At 42.0% G+C, this 21794-nt stretch overlaps 1 protein-coding gene across 1 annotated transcript; it reads right to left on the reverse strand.

Annotated features, from left to right (window-relative positions):
• Positions 1–15008: 15008 nt before the first annotated feature.
• On the reverse strand, positions 15009–15712 carry LOC133807111 (uncharacterized). The gene is made up of 2 exons (XM_062245272.1): positions 15242–15712; positions 15009–15134 (listed from the first exon to the last, which is right to left on the reverse strand). The coding sequence occupies exons 1-2, from the start codon at positions 15678–15680 to the stop codon at positions 15106–15108; spliced, it is 468 nt and encodes a 155-aa protein (XP_062101256.1). The 5' UTR covers positions 15681–15712; the 3' UTR covers positions 15009–15105.
• Between the last annotated feature and the right edge of the window lie 6082 nt (positions 15713–21794).

The following is a 21794-nucleotide window of genomic DNA, read 5'->3' on the forward strand; positions in this document are numbered from 1 at the left end:
AGTTGGATTCTGAGACCCTGAAGACAACACTGGGGGTGTTGCAAGATGAGTTGGCCAATCTAAGGGCCAATCAAGAGAATGCTGTCAAGATAATGGCGTTGCAGCAAAGGGAGATAAAGCGCCAGCGCCAGGAGCTTAGCGAGCGGCAGGCAGAGATGGATCGACGGCAGAGGGATGCCATGGCAGCCCTTGAAGCAGCCATCCAGCTGGCTAGGAATCAGGCTGCGCCAGCCTCCCAGCTAGATCAGCCACCAAACAGGCCACCTCAAAGGGGTCCCAATCCTAGTCCTCCGCTCCAGCCAATAAGCCCTCAGAGGCCGGAGCAACCACCTATGCCTCAGGATGATATCCCACCTAGGGATCCTGAGACGCAGCCTCCGTCTCAGGCTGGTCAAGTCAATCCCCCGCGCCCGAGGCAGAATAGGGCTGGGCAACAGCCCCGCAGCCCTAGACGCCCAGGGGGTGAAGAGTAGCATCCACCGAGCAGGGGGCAGCATCCTTCTGCCAACAGAAGGAACTCAGAGACAAGCTCGGCAGTCAGGGGGCCCCCACGGCATGACAATGCACGGGGACCCTCCGACCAACGCAGGCCTCCCCCTAACGCTCGGGAAATGCCAGCCCAAGGAGGCAACAGAGGGAATAGTCAATCGCACCATAGCTAGCCACGGTTCAGAGATGGCCACGGCTACAATGATGCCGACTCAGGCAGAGGAAATGTCGGTCGGAGAAATGAAGAGAGAGGTGGAGGTAGGAGCCCCCCACCTAGAGAAGACTGACCAGCAGGTCATAATGCTGGGGGGCAGCCCAGGCAAAATAACATCTTTAGTCGGCTCGGAGCCAGCAAGCAGCGAAGAAGAGACGATGATTTGAGGGATATACTCAATGACCACCGATAAAGGCACGATGAGTACATTCCCTCGGCACCAGAGGCCCCAGCAAGCCCAGAAGCTATTCAGGCTCAAATCGATGCCCTGAACCAGGCTGTACAGCAGCTGGTCGGGGGCAAACATCACACATTGAGTACGATCGGAGGAGAGGCACCACTTTCGTACAGAGGATTGTTGTGGCAGAAACCCCCAGTAAGTTCAAGATGCTGACACTGCCAAATTTCGACAGGTATGGAGACCCAGTATCTCATGTCAACAAGTTTGAGACACATATGGACATTCAGAAAGTCTTTGAAGATGCTCGCTGTAGGATCTTCCCATCGACACTTTCTTATGCCGCCCAGGAGTGGTTCTTTAAGTTCCCTCCTGCAAGTATAGTATCCTGGGAGATGTTCATGAAGGAGTTTTATGGACAGTTCTATGCGGGTCGTGTGCACCCCACTGAGGCGAACCAACTGGTTGAGATACGCCAGAAAGAGGGAGAGCCCCTGAAGGAATACGTTCAGTTCTTCATGCGAGCTGCAGCTGGAGCCAAGACTGTGGGCGATGAAGGCAAGATGATGGCCCTAACTGCTGGGGTTAGGCGCCATTCTCCCCTTTGGAGTAGCCTCAGAAAGCATGGGGTTAAAAGTACCGAGGAGTTTTTAGATCGAGCTGATCGGTACATCAAGCTCGAGGACGCGATTGCCAATGTGGGGAAATCCCCAGCAAAAGACAAGGGGCCCAAGGAAGAACCCACCAGAGCTACCAATGGGTCGAAGCCCAATGACAATGGAAAAGGCAACGGGAATGGCAATGGTAAGAATGGTGGAAAGCGGGCGAGCAACGAACCCTCGACCTTCGAGAATAAGTGCCCCAAAGGTAATCGGCATGAACCGAGATTCACCAATTACACTGCCCTTGTTGAAAGTCGAGCTGAGGTCTACCAGGCGACTAGCTCAAGCGTGCCCTACAAATGACCTGCACCAATAAGGAAAGATATCTCCAAGACAAATTCAACAAAGTTCTGTCATTTCATAATGACTACGGGCACGACACTAATGAGTGTAACCAGCTGAAGGGCGAAATTGAGTTCCTAATTAGACAGGGACATTTAAGAAGATATGTATGAGTCGCGGGAGGTTCTCAACGAGAGGCTCAAGGTGGCAATGAGTCGACACCTGCACGCCAACTCTCGCCACTTTTACAGCCAGCTCTCGTGGCAGGTACCCTACTCACCATCTACGGAGACCCACATCTTGCAGGAGATAGTGGGAAAGTGAGGGAACGATATTCTCGAACCCTACCCCATAACCAGGACATCGAGATGATGAGTGTCGAGGATAGAGCACCAAAAAAGGCTCGAACAGAGGAGGAACTACTCACCTTCTCTGACGAGGACGCCCAGCACGTGCGATTCCCACACTCCAATCCGCTGGTCGTGGACGTACAAATCGCGAACATGATGGTGAAAAGGGTGTTGGTCATTACAGGAAGTTCGGTCAACATCCTATACAAGTCCTCGCTGGAAAGGATGAAGTTATCCGTGAGAGACCTGGAGCCATACAACCAAACCATTTATGGTTTTTCTAGAGAAGGGCTCGCCCCAGTAGGGACGATTAGACTCCCAGTCACAGCAGGCACTGCACCTGCTAATAAGACATTACTCACTACTTTTATAGTAGTTGATTGTCCTTCAGCGTACAACGCTGTGATAGGGAGACCAATTCTGGTCGACTTGTGAGCCGTCACTTCTATATGGCACCTCTCAATGAAATTCCCAAAGGACGCAGGGGTAGGATGCATGTTGGGAAACCAGAGGGAAGCGAGGGAGTTCTACAACGCCTCGATCACCAAGGCAAAGAAGAATGTATCGAGAGATGCCACCGGGAAGGAGTTGCAAATGGCAACTGATGTTCAAGCCCGCTCAGGTGATAATCTCACCAAATAGGGCGTTGCCCAAAGTTAGGATAGTGACTTAGATCCTCGCTATGGGGATTTTGAAGAAGAAGTGGGCTCCATCGAGGACCTTGAAGATGTCCAACTCGATGAGGAAAATCCAACCAGAGTTGTGAAAGTCAGTAAAAACTTAGACACAACAACAAAACAAGCACTGGTGGAGTTCTTAAAGAGGAACCAGGATGTCTTTGCCTGGTGCATAAAGACATGGTCGGGATAGATCCTGCAATCATCAGCCATGTCCTGAACATCGATAAAAGCTTTCCACCAATGCAACAAAAAAGAAGGCTGCTCGACAAAGATAGATCAAAGGCCTTGAAGGAGGAAGTCAAGAAGCTAAAGGAGAATGGGTTCATCAGGGTGGCGTTTTATCCATCGTGGGTCTCTAATCCCATTCTAGTGCCCAAGCCGAATGGCAAGTGGCGTACGTGCTGCGGTCGTACTATTGTTTGGTTTTGGCCTCTAGGAAGTTGCGGCCGTACTTCCAAGCTCATCCAATTACGGTCTTAACCTATCAGCCTCTTCGACAAGTCCTGCAAAAGCTAGAGGCTGTAGGAAGATTACTAAAGTGGGCAGTCGAACTCGGGCAGTTCGACATATCTTACTTGCCGCGAGCAGCAATAAAAGGACAAGCCTTGGCTGACTTCATCACCGAATTCACAGAGCTCGCGGGTGGCAAGCAGACTGAAGAGCCCAGCGAGCCTGAGTGTCAAATCCAAGAACCCTCGTGGAAATTGTTTACAGACGGTTCATCTAACGAATCCCACGCAGGAGCAGGAGTGATATTGATAACGCCGGAAGGGCATCAATTTCACTATAGAATTAGATTTGACTTCACTGCTTCTAACAATGAGGCCGAATATGAAGCACTACTCGCTGGATTGTAGTTAGCCAAGGATATGAACATAAAAGTGCTTGACATCTATAGTGATTCTCAGCTGGTGGTGAATCAGGTCCGGGGAGAGTACCAGGTGCGAGGTTTGAAGATGGTCACCTATCTGAATAAAATGAAGGATATGTTAGCCCAGTTCAATAGATACAGTCTCCAGCAAGTACCTCGCGATCAGAATTCCAACGCGGACGCTTTGGCAAAGTTGGCAAGTGCAAAAGATGCCGATACTCTGAACATAGTGTCAGTCGAGCAACTGTCAGTACCAAGCATCCAAGCAGCAGAAACCACTTTGGTCATCCAGATGGAAGATACATGGATGGCACCATATGTAGAGTATCTGTCAAGCGGCGTGCTACCAGCGGATAGAAACAAAGCCAGGACCCTTCAGCGACAAGCTGCTAGGTATATCCTGGTCGATGGGATCCTGTACCGAAGGGGATATTCACTACCACTTCTTAGATGTATTACCAAGGAAAAAGCCAAAGAATTGATGAAAGAGGTGCACAGAGGTTTTGTGGGGACCACGCTGGGGGGCAAAGTCTGTCAAAAAAGATCCTAAGGCAGGGCTATTTCTGGCCAACCATGAATGAAGACTCAATGGAGTTCGTGCGGAGATGTGACAAGTGTCAGAGATTTTCTAAAATCCCACGAGCAGCTCCCAATGAGTTAAAGCAGATGCAGGGTCCATGGCCTTTCGTGGTTTGGGGAATAGATCTAATCGGATCTTTGCCTACAGGAAAAGGTGGAGTAAAGTATGCAGTGGTTGCCGTCGAATACTTCACCAAATGGGCCGAGGCTGAGCCACTCGCAACCATAACGACCAAGAAAGTGCTTGACTTCGTAGTCAAGAACATCATTTGTCGCTATGGATTACCAAGGAAGATAGTCTCGGATAACGGCACCCAGTTTGATAGTGATTTATTCATGGACTTCTGCAAACGGCATGATATTATCAAAAGCTTTTCTTCAGTCGCTCATCCCCAAGTGAATGGGCAAGTCGAAGCAGTTCACAAAACACTGAAGGATACCCTAAAGAAAAGACTTGAAGAAGCTAAGGGAGCATGACCAGAGTAGTTGCCTGAAGTTCTTTGGTCGTACAGAACTTCCCACTGAACAGCAACAAGTCATACCCCATTTTCCTTGGCGTACGGGTATGAAGCTATGTTGCCTGTCGAGTTAGATCCACCCTCGCACCGTAGATTGACATACGACGAAGACTCTAACAGCCAGCTATTGATGGAATCCCTGGACTCAATTGATGAGAAACGTGAACAGGCTTAGCTCTGAGTAGCTGCGTACCAGCAAAAGGTCGCCCGGTATTTCAACTCTAAAGTGCAAGAAAGGAAATTCAGTTTTGGAGACCTCGTACTCCGAAGAGTTTTTCTAAACACCCGCGACCAAGCTGCTGGAGTACTCGGGCCTAATTGGGAAGAGCCATACCAGATTGATGAGGTCCTTCACCCAGGCACTTATAAACTTGCACGGAGATCTCGTTCCTTGCTATTGGAATTGAGAACACCTGCGCAAGTATTACCAATGAACAATTCTTCTTAAAGAATTGGCTTGTATAAATTTTACTTTTTACAAGTTTTGAAAAAGTGTAAGATCTTATTGATCACTCATACAGACATGTTTAGTCCATTTATTATGAGAAATAAAAGGGATTGTGATCAGCCAGTCATTTCTTACCAACTATTGTATTTATTACAAGTATTTGCTCATTACATGTGTTGTTTTGCTATATTATAATTCTAATCATATTGCTATGAGCATTAATGTTCGAGCAGGTTCTGGTCAAGGCAAGTGACCAAGGACCTAAAGCTCCTCGATCACTTGGGGGGCATACAAGGTACAAGTAAGCAAAGCATATCGTTAAAAGGTATGTAAACACATGAGCAAAATAAGTGAAAGCATGCTAGGGCACTTAGAGTATTTTTCAAAATTTTGTTATTTTGTTAAATCAAATCAAAGTGCTATGCTAAGTTCGGTCATGCGAACAGATGTTATAATAATATGCAAATATATTATAATATCAAAACGAATCCTTTTACACCGCGAGCAGTCGCTGCTCGGATGTAATTGTTTAAATAAAAGTAAAAGCTGCCCATGCAGCAACAAAAAATATAGTCATTACATCACGACCCGTAGGTCGTGTAGTTAAAAAGATAAAATAGAAATAGAAATAGCTTAAGCAGCCGGAGGATCTTGAGGAGGGCCTTGATTGACGATGCCTGCAGCCTCTTTGTCTGCCCCATCCATCCCAGCGGCCAGCGAGATTTCAGGGGAAGCAAGAACCCTTGACCTTTCTTCCTCGGCCAGCTGAGCAGCGCAGCAAGCAAGCTCGGCGTCTCTTGCATTCTCAGGAAGGTAGTCGAAGTTGGCACCCTGATTATGCTTCCATAAATCATAGAAGCATCAAAGAGTGGCACTCTTGTACCTTTCCAAGTTGCTGGCGTTGGCTTTCTCCAACTCCTCAATCCGGCCCTCCAGAGTAGTATTCTCCTACCTGCTCGCAACCAAGTCTGCCTCGAGCTGTTGGGCCGCGCGGAAATTGAAGCGGTTAGACTCCTTAAATTGATCCCTCTACTCAAAAGCTTTGTCCAGAGAGTTCTGCTTCTCCTCCAACTCCTTAGCCAGTTTAGCCTTTTCCTCAAGCACCACTGCCAGATGTCTAGTATATTTTGCCTCGGCAGCTTTAAGTTCATCCTCATGCCATTGCTCCAAAGTTCTGGCCTACTCGGTGACGGCACCCGAGCGGATACGGCTGGCAGTGAGGGTTAGCATGGCCTGCAGTCGAAGTAGAAGTTACACTAACTATAAAATAAAGAAGACCTATTTCCACAAAAAAAGATGACTTACACTGGTGAATTCGTTCAGGGCGCGGTTCAAGATCAAGTCAACATCCATCACCTCTGTCGCAGCCATTGCCTCTCGGCAACGGTCATGCTTCACAATCTTAGTGACCCTCTCCTTGACCAATTTAAAGGCGCAACCAGTTATGTCGCCCCAGTTGAAGCAGGATCGGCCGGCTGAGTTTGGTCGGTTGGGGCCGCGGGAGGTGGAGTTGGTCCGGCTAGAGCAGGAGGAATCTACTGCTCACGGGGAGAGGATGGAGTTGTGGTGGCGGAGGGCCTATCCTCCAGAGGGCCTGCATTGCAAGGCTTCTTCGCCTGAGGCGCTTTGTTGCTTTCCCCGTGGTGCCTCTTGCTTGTCTTCTTTTTGCTCGGGGGAGCTGTGGCAGCCTCAGGAGTGCTGTAAATATCGAACACATTTATGGAGCTCATGTCTGAAAAAGAAGCAAAATATTGAACAGTGAGATAGCATAAATGACTAAGTATATAGCATCAGGAAAAGAAATAAAGAAAGATTGCAAAGTCAAATACCCGAGCTATTAATACTGGTCGCTATACTATAGACTCTACTAGTCTTATACTCACTCTCTGACATGAAGAAGTCTGGACCTAAATTTGGAGCATATTTAAAATTGTCGCCCCCATCGAATAGGTGACAGGAAATTGGCAAGCTATCTAAAAGTGAAATAACTGTACCATTCTCGTCTGAGGACTCGTCCAAGTGTTCGACAGGCTCGGTGGCCTTCTTCTTTCCCTTCCCCAGGGGGACGAAAGGCCTCTCTGCTGGAGGGGTGCCAGCAGGTTCCATGATCGTGACCCTGGTCGGCCTCCTTTGTGGAGGCGATTTTGGCGGTTGCTGCTCGGGTTCCTCCTTGGCTGTGGGACTCCCTGCAGTTGACTCCCTCATGTCCTAATGAGGGGCCAAGAGGCCAACCAGCCTGAGATTTGCCTCTGTGACCAGATGTTTGACGCTTTTTTCTACGTCAGTCATGCTAGCCAAGAGGGCAGACCTCAACTCCATATCTGGAGTTGGGTCTGGTCGTAGCCATGGGCCTAGAAGACATCAAAAGTTTAAGAGATGGTGAAGTAGAGCACTAAGTGAAGAAATAATAGCCAGTGATACAAAGGTTTTACCTCCTTGAGTGAAGGCCAGGTTGTCTGTGATCATGTTAGTTATGAGGAAGTACTCCTGGTAGTACCTCCCCACATTTGATATATGCATGGTGTCAGTCAGAAAGGTAAGCCCGGTTTCCTGATGACAGAAGTGAAAAAACAACGTGCCTTCTTGGTTGGGGTTAGACTTGAGGTTGAACAAGTAGTTGACCTCATGAGGAGTTGGCACAGGACATTTCTTGTGGCTGTACAGGATATAGAGCGCAGCGAGCATCCTATATCCGTTTGGGGTTATTTGAAAAGGGGCAACTCCGAAATAGTTGGCCACCCCTTGAAAGAATGAGTGAAGAGGCAAGGTAGCCCCTGCCTCGATGTGAAACCTCGACCAGGCGCTGAAGGCGCCTCTGGGCAGGTTTTCCCTTTGGTCTTGGTTAGGTCTAACTAAGGTCACCCCCGTGAGACCGTACTTCCTGATATAATTGGCAATCATCCTGATTGTCACTCTGCTCTCAGGAACTAAATGCCACTCAACATCTGGCTGAATGGCATGTTGGGGTCGAGCGTGTCTTTGGATGTTGAGATCGGGAGCATTTTCAGCTCGACCACTGGTCGAGGGAGTTTTAGCCCGAGGAGTAGGCTGATGTAAAGGAGTGGGGGTTTTCTTTTTCTGGGCTTTGGTCTTGGCACAAGCCATATTTTGAGCAGGGACAGGTGAAGTGTTTGGATTGACACGAGAGAATGGGATGTCAGGAATCAGTGATGATGGTTGCTCTTCGTCCTCAAGCAGTTGAGCCAATAGGTTGTCGTCTATAGGTCTTTCTCCTCCCCACGGATCTTGCATGTAAACTGCGAACAGAGAAAGGAGGAGATAAGATGCACAGCCTGGGGGCTTATGTTGAAAGTTGGAATAACGTTGCTCACGTCTATGACCAGCAGCATTCTAACAGAAACACTAAGTTCTATGCGAGCAGTTTGAAAAACAGATCAAAAAGTGGAAATAAAAAGATTTTGGAAAAAAGCTTTTTCCACTCCGAAGGGGCGGGAAAAACCCAATTTTTCAGCTAGCCTAAAAATCGAATTTTTACTTCGATTTTACACCCTAAACTTACGATCTTGACTATCAAACTAGCTCCTAACTCCTACAGAGAAAAACTACACTACCCTATTAGGCATCAATCAACATTCCCACAATCCTCATGCATTTCTACCCAAGAACACAAAAAAATTCAGAACTCAAAACAGTCGTATAGCAGTATGCATGGCATGTCAAAGGGCTTAAAATTTGAAGAAATTTACCTAGACGAGGGTTGGAGGTTCTAAAATTAAGCGACTTTGGACGTGCGAACGGAGGATCCTTTGAATAGCGATGAAAGATCTTCGAAACTTTTGAGCTCTGAGATGGAGTTCTTGAAGGTTCTTGGCAAGAAAATGGCTAGTAAAAAGTTAAAAGGTAAATTTGGGGATTATTTATAATGGCTGAGATATGTGAAAAGGGGTAATCATGAGTTACCTTTTCAAGGCATGGGGGAGTGTAATAGCCGTCAAAGGGATTATTTGGAAACCGAAAAGGCGTGATTAGATCACAGTTTTCGAGAACGCACGAGGGGCTCTGACAGATTTCATGGGGCATACGAAAGGTTAGTTTCCTAAGTTTACTTATTGCTGGTCGCAATAAATAAACTTGGGGGGGCAAATGTTTATCCAAAAAATTGTTGTTGATGATGTGGCAAGAATTTTCAACACGTGGCAGAAATGTTGCTCGCCTATCGACTAGAGATATTTCCATATGTGAAGTTCAAGTTTTATATACAACCAGCCTGGTCGTATACTCCGTTTATTTATGAATAAATTTGTACATTTGTAATGATATCCGAGAATATCTCCTCATTATAACCTGAAGATCCGTTTATTAAGGAAAGATATGACTAATTGACTCATGTAACCCTCCTTGAGCCTATAAATATACAAGGAATAGCTCAAGGGGGAATCTTTTGATCTCTTTCCGAATTGCATTACTATTATCCATTGTTTGTATTGTTTTTGTAACACCCCAACTCCAGGGACCGTTACAGTGTGCCTTATAAATAGTGCTAAACTCGCTAATCGAGTCATTTGGCCAAAATCGTGTAACTAAGTATGATTAGCGGTTTAGGGATTAAAATTTTTGGATAAGATGTAACATTTCATTAGAATGTTTATTATATACATTGAGATCTCAAAAATATAATTTAAAGGTCTATTACAATAAAATATTTACAACCAGCCGATCTAGGCAGCAAAACAGGGTTTAACCCTAGTTCCTCTCCTTCAAACCTCGGCTGTGGCGGTCGAGCAGCTGCATATGTACCCATCGTCACCTAAGCCCTCCAACTCAAGGATGGTCCAGCTTTCTTTTGCCTTTACCTGCACCACATAGCACCCGTGAACCGAAGCCCAGCAAGAAAGCTCAATATGCTCATGAACAATCATATTATGATATCAAATCATATCTGGCATGCCTAGCAAACATAGCTTTATTCAAGCATGCAAATAAGTTCAAACAATGCTGGGGTATCCAGGATAAGAAATCATGCCCTTCTGATTGGATGACTATCAAGTCAATCCTAGTCAGATAAGTGTTTCGACACTTGAGGTTCTGGTAAACCATACTAAGTGACCAACAAGCAAGTCACTACCGGCTCAGCACCCAAAGCCATGCATATGATGATCAAAATGATCATACAGAGCTTATAGCCCTGAACAGATGAGTGAATATCACTTTGAGGTTCTGTTAACCATACTGAGTGACTGACAAGCAAGTCACTATAGGGCTCGGTGCCCATAGCCGTGTAACGAAACCGTTACCTGGGCTTTCCTGCAATGGCTCTAATCAGATGAGTGACTGATGGGTAGTCACTAGCTTAAACAGATGATTGACTGATGAGTAAGTCACTAGCTTAATCAGATGAGTGACTGATGGGTAAGTCACACAAGCGCTTTTAGTTTTCATCGAACTTGAGGTCGGTCCGGCATTAATGCTCTTGTTGAGTCATCTAATGCAGATGTCGATTAGATCTAATCTTTTATTGGCTCTGCGTTCATGACGCTTATGCCATTATTGGCTCCCAGGTCGGTAACACGCAGCCAATGCCAAATCTGAATGATCAGGGCCTTGCACAAGTAAGCAATGCTACCAACATATATCATATGTCTAATATCCAAATACAGGGCATTCAGCATGCTTACTTAACAATTATCAACACAATCAAGATCAATCATAAACACAGAGGCTCAAGCTCTGAACAATCTCATATTCAATATTCATGGCACGCCCTAATCACATGTTTCTCGTGCATCACATGCATCAAGAATAACCATGCATGTCACATATGGGGTGCAGTTTTCTTTGCTAAATATAATAAACAATACTATGAGCATTATCAATAAATCAGATTCAAAATAACATTACATGCTCATACAACAATCCAGGAACGCATTTTATTTAGAGCATTGAATTGAATATATATATATATATAGATGAAACATACCTGACATTGAGTCTCCAATGTTCATCCTTGAATCTCTCACGATCTACACAAAACAATATTAGAAAAGCAATGCAAGAGAGATCTTATGGAAAGCAACCCTTACCGAACCATATACCACTGTACATTTCCCAACAACATATATGTTCTATATATATATATATATGTCTCATATGCCTTCTTACCCTAAGGGGTATATTGGGCCTATTGGGCTTATATTATCAGATATGGTGGACTATGATTTAATGGGCCAACCTATAGTCTTTAGGGTGCTACCATGTGCCTCAATTGCAATTAGATTAATATTAACCATCCCATTATGGTCTTTAACTATTCGTAGGCACTCTACAAAATGATTGTGATAATGGAATTATGTTTTTAATTATATTAGTCCATATAAAATTCTAACATTCTCCCACTTGGACAATATAATCAAACCACCATAATGTTGTCCATCACAAAAGACAGTCTAATAAATCATATATAATATCATATCGATAGGATAAATATATTATTTATGATTCGGTCTTGAAGACATTCAGAAAAAATAACAATCATTAAACCAAACATGCATGTGGTACATTAATTTGAGACTATGCGCATTCATCTCCTTTTGTACCTGTCACTTCAGTGAACAATAGTATATACTTATATAAACATATATACGTAACAGCAACAATAAGAAGTGACTTCAATTATCATTATGCATGTTCATAACAAAACACAAGCTATAAGCAATCCATACAAAATCCTAGCATGTTTGATACATAATAACAAAACTCCCACTGAGCTCAACAAGCTAGGCTCCTAACAATCCCATTCGAGCAACATGCTCTAGAAATATACATATGGGTAAGCCTTTCGTTAGTGGGTCTGCCAACATGCTAGTGGTAGGCGTGTACTCAATAGAAATGAGGGACTCAGCGACTTTCTCTTTAACAAAATAGTACTTTATATCAATATGCTTTGAGCGAGAAGTACTCCTAGTGTTCTTAGAGAAAGCTACTGCTGCGGAGTTATCATAATACAATTTCAGCGGCCTCGAAATAGAGTCTACAACATTCAATGCTGAAATGAAATTCCGCAGCCATATTGCTTGACAAGTAGCCTCATAACACGCCATATATTCTGCCTCCATCATAGAAGAAGCTGTGAGTGTCTGCTTGACACTTTTCCATGAAACAGCTCCTCCAGCCATCATATAAATGTAGCCTGAAGTGGACTTTTTATCATCCACGCATCCTGCATAATCGGCGTCACTGAACCCAACTATATCAAGAGTGTCAGCTCGCCGATAAGTCAACATATGATCCTTTGTACCTTGAAGATACCTCATGACTTTCTTAGCCGCTTTCCAATGGCTAAGACCAGGATCACTCAAGTATCTACCCAACACGCTGACAACAAAAGCAATATCAGGGCGTGTGCATACTTGAGCATACATCAAGCTACCAACCAATGACGCATAAGGAATAACTTTCATTTCATCTCTCTCTTTATCATTTTGTGGACATTGGGCCTTTGAGAACTTATCACCCTTCACTATCGGTGCCTTCCCAGGAGAACATGCATGCATATTGAATCTTTTCAAGATCCGATCAATGTAAGTCTTCTGAGACAAACGAAGAATACCATTAGCCCTATCTCGAAGAATCTGAATCCCAAGCACATAGGAAGCCTCACCAAGATCCTTCATATCAAAATGGCTAAACAAAAGTTGTTTTGTCTCAGACAACAGATCAGAATTATTAGATGCAAGCAGGATGTCGTCAACATACAATACTAGAAAAATGAAACTGCTCCCACTGACCTTCATATATATACATTGATCTACAACATTCTCCTTGAAGCCATTTGCAGTGACAATCATATCGAACTTGAGATACCACTGCCTTGATGCTTGTTTAAGCCCATAGATAGACTTTTTGAGCTTGCAAACCATGTGTTCTTTGCCAGACTTCTCAAAACCAATAGGTTGAGTCATGTAAACATCTTCAAATAAATCTCCATTCAAGAAGGCAGTCCTCACATCCATTTCATTGAGTTCTAGATCAAAATGAGCAACTATAGCCATAATGATTCGCAACGAATCTTTGGTGGAAACAGGTGAAAAGGTTTCTTTGAAATCAATACCTTCTCTCTGGCTATAGCCTTTAGCCACAAGCCTAGCCTTATACCTTTCCACTTGCCCATTGGAGTCACGTTTGATCTTATACACCCATTTGCATCCAATGGGTCTGCAACCTTTGGGTAATTCAACCAACTCCCAAACTTCATTTTGTGACATGGAATTCAACTCATCTTTCATTGCATCCATCCACAACACAGATTGAGGACTATTCATAGCTTCTTGATAGGTAACTGGCTCAAAAGTGTCTCCGACATCAAACTCATGTTCCTGTAAATAGACAAGGTAGTCATTAGGAATAGCAGACCTGCGGGTTCTCTGTGATCTTCTCACCATAGCTTCATCATCCCCAATATCAAGATTTTCACCTTGGTCTTGATTTTGAGGTTCATCATGAGTTTCTACCGGAATCTGTTCAATCACAGGGTCATCAACAGGAGCGGAAGCGGAAGCAACAGGTACAGGGACATAAACACGTTCTTCCCTGAATACAATTTCTCTTGACCCTTGACTTGAACCAAATTCTTCTTCAAAATAGACAGCTCTATCTGATTCTATCACTCTGGTGGTGTGAGAAGGACAATAGAACCTGGAACCCCTCGATCCAATAGTGTAACCTACAAAGTAGCCACTAATAGTTTTCGGATCAAGTTTCTTAGATTGTGGGTTATAGGGCCTTACTTCAGCTTTACATCCCCAAACATGAAAATGACGCAAACTTGGTTTCTTACCCGACCACAACTCATATGGTGTCTTTGGGACAGACTTACTAGGTACTTGATTCAAGATATAAGCAGCAGTTCTTAATGCCTCACCCCATAAAAATTCTGGCAAGCTAGAATGAATCAACATACAACGCACCATGTCAAGAAGTGTGCGATTTCTCCTTTCAGCGATTCCATTCTGTTGGAGCGTCCCTGGCATTGTATATCTTGCATCAATACCACATTCCTGCAAGTATTTGGCAAAAGGCCTGGGGTTCCTTCCAGTTTCATCATAACGTCCATAATACTCTCCACCTCTATCAGAGTTGACAATTTTAATCTTCTTTCTCTTTTGAAGCTCAACATTCGTCTTGAAAATCTTAAAAGCATCCAAAGATTCAGATTTTTCACGAATGAGCTCAACATGACCATACCGGGAAAAGTCATCAATGAAGGTGATAAAGTATCTATAACCACCCATAGCAGGTGGAACAAAAGGCCCACAAATATCAGTATGAATAGTGTCCAATACATCTGTGCACCTGTCTGACTTACTCTTTCTAACCTTGGCAGTCAACTTTCCTTTTATACAATCAACGCAGGCAGTGAAATCAGAGAAATCAAGATCCTGAAGTACACCATCCTTCACCAATCTCTCCATTCTATCTCTAGAAATATGGCCTAAACGTTTATGCCAAAGCATAGAAGATTTCAAATCTGATCTTGCACGTTTTGACCCAACAATAGCATTAAGAGAAGAAGAACAAGAAGAAGTAGAAGTAACATGAACAACATCATGTAAATCAAGCTTATATAAGTTTCCACACAAAGTTCCATATCCAACCAACATAGAGTCACAATACAAAGTCAGTTTTCCAGATCCAAAATGAATACTATAACCTAGTCTATCCAAAATAGATACATAAATCAAATTCCTCCTAATAGAGGGTAAATAAGCAACATCATGCAACTCCAAAAAATGCCCAGTATTTAGCTGCAGTCTGACAGTCCCAAAAAATTCAACTCTGACTTTAGTATCGTCTCCCATGTATACATGCTCCTCCAACCTACTCGGTCTTCTTCGGTTTGTCACTGCCTGCAAGGAATTAGTAACATGAATTGTAGCTCCAGTATCTAACCACCAAGTGTTTGAGGGCACATCAATAATATTGGACTCTAAATAAACCATCACAAGACAATTACCTTTCTTCTCTAAGTGAGCTTTGAGCTTTCGACAATCAGCTTTCTTATGCCCAAAGCATTGACAAAAGTTGCACTTCCCTTTGAAAAACTCATTCTTATAACCAGTTGAAGATGAGCTAGCTTGCCCATTTCCCTTAGGATGGTTGGCTTTCTTCTTAGGATGCTTTTGGTCACTAGAGTTGTTGGAAGTGAACTTTCTCTTGTGAGGATTGTTTGGGTTCGTCACCATGGAGATACTTCTTGCCCTACCTTTTCGCATGTCCTCCTCTTCCTTGGCAAGAATAGCAGACATCTCCCCAACAGTCCATTGCTCCTTCTGAGCATTGTAGCTTGATCTGATTGAATCAAACTGAGATGGAATGTTCTCCATCACTAACCACACCATGTAATCCTCACCAAGGTCCATATCCATGGCCTTAAGTTTATGATAGTGGCCCATGAGCTTGTCAATGTGAGCCCTGATGTCACCTGAACCATCGTAAACAGTGTGATGCAGCATGTTCAGGTGTTCATTCTTCTCATTCTTTGAGAATTTCTTATACTTTTCCTTAATGGCAGCAAGAAAATCCTTTGCATTTTCAGACTTGGGAATACTATCACGAATGGATTCGTCCATGTGATATCTCATAAGCATCAAGCAACAACGATTGGAGTGTTCCCAGTCCTCGTAAGATTTCTTATCCTTCTCAGTAGCATCATTAGCAGGCTTAGATGGTGCATCAATTCTCAAGGCCAAGTCCATTTTCATGAAGGTCAAGTTCATCGTGATATTTTCAATCCACTGCTTGTGGTTGGTTGCATTCAGCGTCAAGACGGCAGGAGATCTAGGAATGCTTACAGCTGAATGAGAAACAAGAGCAATAACTATTAAATACATGTTGTGATAAACCATGTCATTTGTGCTCTTTTCTCATCAATATATGATCGCAAAATAACAAATGATCATTATGTATGCTAGAGTTCTTAGACAAACACACAAAATAGAACTCATACACAGGTAAGAACAATCTATTAAACATTATAATCAAATACATTAATTTTCTATCGAAAGGATAGATAAATTGTGATTCATAATGTTTAATTAATTTTCTTCACCATATTAAGCATCCTTACCAAGCAATTATTATCGATAGGACAATTAATTACTTATATAGATCTTAATGTAATTTTGGAGGAAAAAACACAAAATTTAAATAAACTAATATTTAAATGTTCCTCATCACCAAACAATTTCCATGCTTAATCTTACGACAGGTAAGATACATTTAAGCATTAATTGTTGAAATAAATAAACAAAACAAAAGAAAATATGGATTTATGCCACAATGAAATTAATTCACCAAAATTATGAATAAGATTCATAAAATTAATATTGTGCATAAGAGGAAATATACATAGAAAAGATAGAAAATAAAAAAATGGATTAAAATGGTGAAAATAGCCCAAAAATGGGCCGTGCACGCGCCCCCACGCGCCTAAAAAAAAAGAAAAAAAATTTATATTGTCCGTATGACATGTCGTTCGGTGGAAACGACATGTCGTTCGGACGAACGACAACCATCAGTGGTCCAAACGACCTGTCGTTTTCAGCTTGAAGGGGAATTTTGCATTGGGCAAACGACACGTCGTTTTTGCCTGACAGAGGCAAAATGACATGTCGTTTTCCCTCGTCCCTGTCATTTTTTTTCTTTCTTTCTTTGGGTCCGTGGGTCTGCAATTCGGATCGGCGCGACCTGCTTTTTCGACCCGGTCGGATAGGCCACCTCCGGCCACCAAATCCGACACCGTTTGGGGGGTTTTCTTCCATTTTCAATGCTCTATCAATTTCCAATATCCATTTACTCAAAAAAACACAAAATCATGGTCAAAAAGTAATGAACCCGAAATGGGTTTCCTCCATTGTTGAAGTTCAAGAAAAAATTCTATTTTCACAACAATGCATGAAATATTTTGCACAAAAAACAAAATAGCTAAAACCCAATATCATTATCAATCCCGATTTCCCCATTAACATAGCATGATTTCAAAATTTCAAAAAATTGGGTATATATCAAAATTTCAAGCCCTAGAATCAAAAGGCCTAGCTCTTGATACCAATTGCTAAATATAATAAACAATACTATGAGCATTATCAATAAATCAGATTCAAAATAACATTGCATGCTCATACAACAATCCAGGAACGCATTTTATTTAGAGCATTGAATTGAATATATATATATATAGATGAAACATACCTGACATTGAGTCTCCAATGTTCATCCTTGAATCTCTCACGATCTACACAAAACAATATTAGAAAAGCAATGCAAGAGAGATCTTATGGAAAGCAACCCTTACCGAACCATATACCACTGTACATTTCCCAACAACATATATGTTCTATATATATATGTCTCATATGCCTTCTTACCCTAAGGGGTATATTGGGCCTATTGGGCTTATATTATCAGATATGGTGGACTATGATTTAATGGGCCAACCTATAGTCTTTAGGGTGCTACCATGTGCCTCAATTGCAATTAGATTAATATTAACCATCCCATTATGGTCTTTAACTATTCGTAGGCACTCTACAAAATGATTGTGATAATGGAATTATGTTTTTAATTATATTAGTCCATATAAAATTCTAACATTCTTACCTTTGGTCCAAGCACAGGTTACCAATAAACAAGCCACAAGTACGATCCCGATTCCAAGCCTCTAGTGATAACCTAGTCACAACCACAAATGATGATACAATGAGTTCAAGTTCTAAAACCAATCCCGGAACCAAAACCTAGCCTCCAAGACATCAAACCCCACCAATCTGGGTAGTCGGAATGATCCCGAGGCCTAAGACCAAGTTCCTCGGGCCAAAACACTCAAACGGGCTCAAACCTATCCAAGGGTTGTGGCCCTAGAACCTTGAGTCGCGGCCCCCAGCCTCATCAGGAGCAAGGGTCGCGGCGCCCCACACATAGGGCCGCGGTGCCCAGCAAGGCCAACAAGCCCCCACCAGCTTCTTCAAACCAGGGCCGCGGCGCCTAAGAATAGGGTCGCGGCCCAACTTCGAGCCAGCCATTTTTCTCTGTTTCCAACCTTTTAAAACCTCCCAAAAACATACCTAAACACCCCCAAATCCAAAAATCAAAGTTCCCAAACACCCCCATGATCCAAAACCCATAAAACCCAAGCTTCAAATCTAACAAAAACTCATCAAAACACAAAGTCCAATCCAAGCTTAAAAACTTTAAAAACTTAAAACTTGAATTACCTCCAATTGAGTTGTTTCCAACTAAATCCTTCGGCTAATAAGCTTCTAATCTTCCCTAGGATCGCTATGCCTCGATCATCGCTTGAATCCGAGTCCTAGAATTCAAGTTTCCTTTGAAAATGCGATCAGGAGACGAAAATGGAACTTAGAGGGAGAGAGAACGTACAGAACTTTCTTTTATTCTTTTAAAAGGTTACTTCAAGCTTAAGTAGCCTCAACCAAATTCTAATGCTCGGGGTCCCGAAAACACCCCCGGGGACAAAATAGTCAAAACCTCCAGAATTTCCCCCTGATCTTACTAACTCCCAATTTATCACCAAATATTAATTCCCATTACCCAATAACCCGGTAATACTCTAATTACCCCTTGACTCACTCCAAGTCAAGAATAAATCTCGTTGTGACTTTCCCACTAGCTTACCTCCTAGGATCGTCTTGTGCTGAGTAACCTTGGCATAACCAAACAATAATAAAGCACCACACACATATCACATATATGCCAAATATGCCCAAAATGGCCAAAATATGAAAATGCCCCAATTACTCAAAAATGAGTTCACATGCATATTTAATACACCTAAACATGCATATTATCATTTAATAACACAATAAATCAATTATGGCCCTCCCGGCCTCCTAATCAAGGTCCTAAACCTTATTAGGAAATTTGGGGCATTACAGTTTTCTCCTTCTAAGGTCTGTGAAACTTAGGAACCCTAGTTCTTTGATCACACCTTTGAAGCTCAATATTAATAATAGTATCAAGTGGATGTAGGTCATTACCAATCACTGGGGCCGAACCACTATAATTCCTTGTGTTCTTTACTTTCCATTAGATTGTTTTCTCAAGCTTTGTACTATTTTCCTGTCGTTTATCTGACTCCGTTTCGTTGACCAAAACGAGGGTCAACAGAAGGCCATTGAGAGAATTATAGGGTACCTAGAGAGGACCAAGAAGCTAGATCTCCAATGTTTTCTAAGATACCTGAGGGATATTCCGATGCGATTTGGATATCAAGTGTAGGAGATAATCTCTCCACAAGTGGTTGGGTGTTTATGCTCGGAGGATGAGTAGTTTCTTTAGATTCAAATAAACAAACATGTACTTTACACTCAACCATGGAGGCCGAATTTATAGCTCTAGCGGTGTAGAGTCCAAAGAACTTTACTTAGCTAAGTTAGATAGTAGTATAATAGTAATAATAGTATTATCTTTATGACTGTGGATTTTTGGTTCAGACCGGGATTTATTTGGACACTCATAGTAGTACTTGTAGATTTTCTAAGTTTAACCTATAGTTTAGGAATATTAATTTTAACCTAAGGTTTGATTAATATGACTGATATTGAGGATAATATTTATTATACTATAAGGTTTAGATAAGAACCAATTAGATAATAGCACATGTTATGAATAGGTTTATTAATGATTAAGTATTTTGAGGATTTAATTTATTAAGGTTAAAATTTGAATACTCTAAGGTCAGTCAGCAGCTTTGAAAGCATTAGAGGGATTAGTCAAGGCTGTTTACTCAATTCAAATTAAGCTAAAAATGTGTAATTTCATGTTTAAATATTCAGCGTATGCCGATATATCGCAGCTATAGTGGGCGATATATCGCAGTGCGAAGATACGGAAAACACGAAACGTTGCACGATTGCCTCGGGCATAATGGCCCAGGTGATATATCGCCTATAGGGGGCGATATATCGCCTCCTTCAGCATATTTTGAAAGTTTTCAAAAAAACGTTCTCCATTCAAACCTTCAACCTCTTGATAAGTCCAGCATCTTTTTTAACGAGTCTTCAGCCTCTGCTGAACGATAATTCAAATTATTTTCACTTAAAAAGCCATTATTTTATTCAAATTAAATGAAGATCTTTTCATTCCTAAACTCTATAAATAGGACCTAGTACCCAGCCATTTATTCATCTATTACTCTAAGTTCAAAGGCTGCAAGTTGCTAGGTGAGTGTGAGAGTGTAAACACTTGGGTTGGGAATTATAAGCTTGATCACTATAAGCTTATCAAACACTTGGGGAAGTAAGGTTTATTCACATTTCGGTTCAAGGTTTAGATTGATCATAGAAGTAATCAAGGTATCCCAAACTCTAGTCCATTTCTGTATTATGTTCTTTAAAAATTCTCATAGTCTTCTACTCATTCTAACCTCATTCTTATTCTTGGTTAGGAAATCCAAGTTCTTAAGCACAAGGTTTTTGGTAAGTATATTTTGATAGTATAGTTCCTTCTTCACTTTCATCCATTTCCTTAAATATACTCACCATATTATAAATGGTTTTTAGGAGTGTTCCAAGGTCCCAAATCAGTTCCCATATCCCGGTTATTTTGGTAAGGAAAATAGGACAGGATTTATGCGTTATATGCTTTTATATGTTATCTTATGATTCTATGTTATGTAATATGTTATGATAAGTACGATTGTAGACTTGGGCATATGACCTATATGACTAACAAGCCCCAAATAGATTATGGGCATATGACTTGCTTAGCTAGCAAGACCCCACTAATCTAATGGGCATATGACATGTTTAGTTTATGGGACCCCAAGTAATAATGGCCATTATAGTTTGTATGTGACATAAGTGTTATGATATGTTTTATGTTTCTTATGAAATTTATGTATATGAACTATGTGTTAGATTTTCCTTGCTGGGCATTAAGCTCACTCCTTTTTGTTTATATGTGCGGGAAAATAGTTTTAGTGGCGGGAAAGGTTCTTGGAAGCTTGGGGAATGTGTATTGAGGCGGAATGGATTCAAAGAGCCGAGAGTTTCGATTCGAGGATGTAGTTTTTGTTTCTTATGGTTTTTTTTATATGTATTTTTCCGCATTTTATTATGTAATCTCTTTTAATTATCATTATGTCATGTTTTGATTTTAAAACAATGGGATCCCATATCCTAACTCAAATTTTATGTAAGTTTGACCCCTTTGTTTTTTTTTTAAGTTTTAATAAAGTTATGATCTTATCACTTGTAAGTGTTATTAAGAATTAGTGTTTATGTATAGTTTTCGTTAATAGTCCAAAAGTCTAGAGTAGTTGGGTCATTACAAGCGGCAACCGACAAAGAGGTCGAGTGGCTTAGGGATCTCATGTTGGATATCCCAATTTCCGCAGATAAGGTATCAACGATCTTGATACATTGTGATAGTCAAGCCACATTAGCTAGAGCCTATAATGGTATATATAATGCGAAGTATAGACATATAAGTCTAAGACATGAATATGGGAGACAATTGGTTCAAGATGAAATCATATCAATCTCATA

The sequence above is a fragment of the Humulus lupulus genome, chromosome X (assembly GCF_963169125.1).
Source record: "Humulus lupulus chromosome X, drHumLupu1.1, whole genome shotgun sequence".
In the NCBI taxonomy this organism is placed as follows: Eukaryota; Viridiplantae; Streptophyta; class Magnoliopsida; order Rosales; family Cannabaceae; genus Humulus; species Humulus lupulus.

Coding starts and splice junctions, on each gene's coding strand:
- LOC133807111 (XM_062245272.1), bottom strand. CDS start 15,680: ATGGGCCACTATCATAAACTTAAGGCCATGGATATGGACCTTGGTGAG. Junction 15,135..15,241: donor AGCTCACTTAGAGAAGAAAG/GTAATTGTCTTG, acceptor AATTCCTTGCAG/GCAGTGACAAACCGAAGAAG.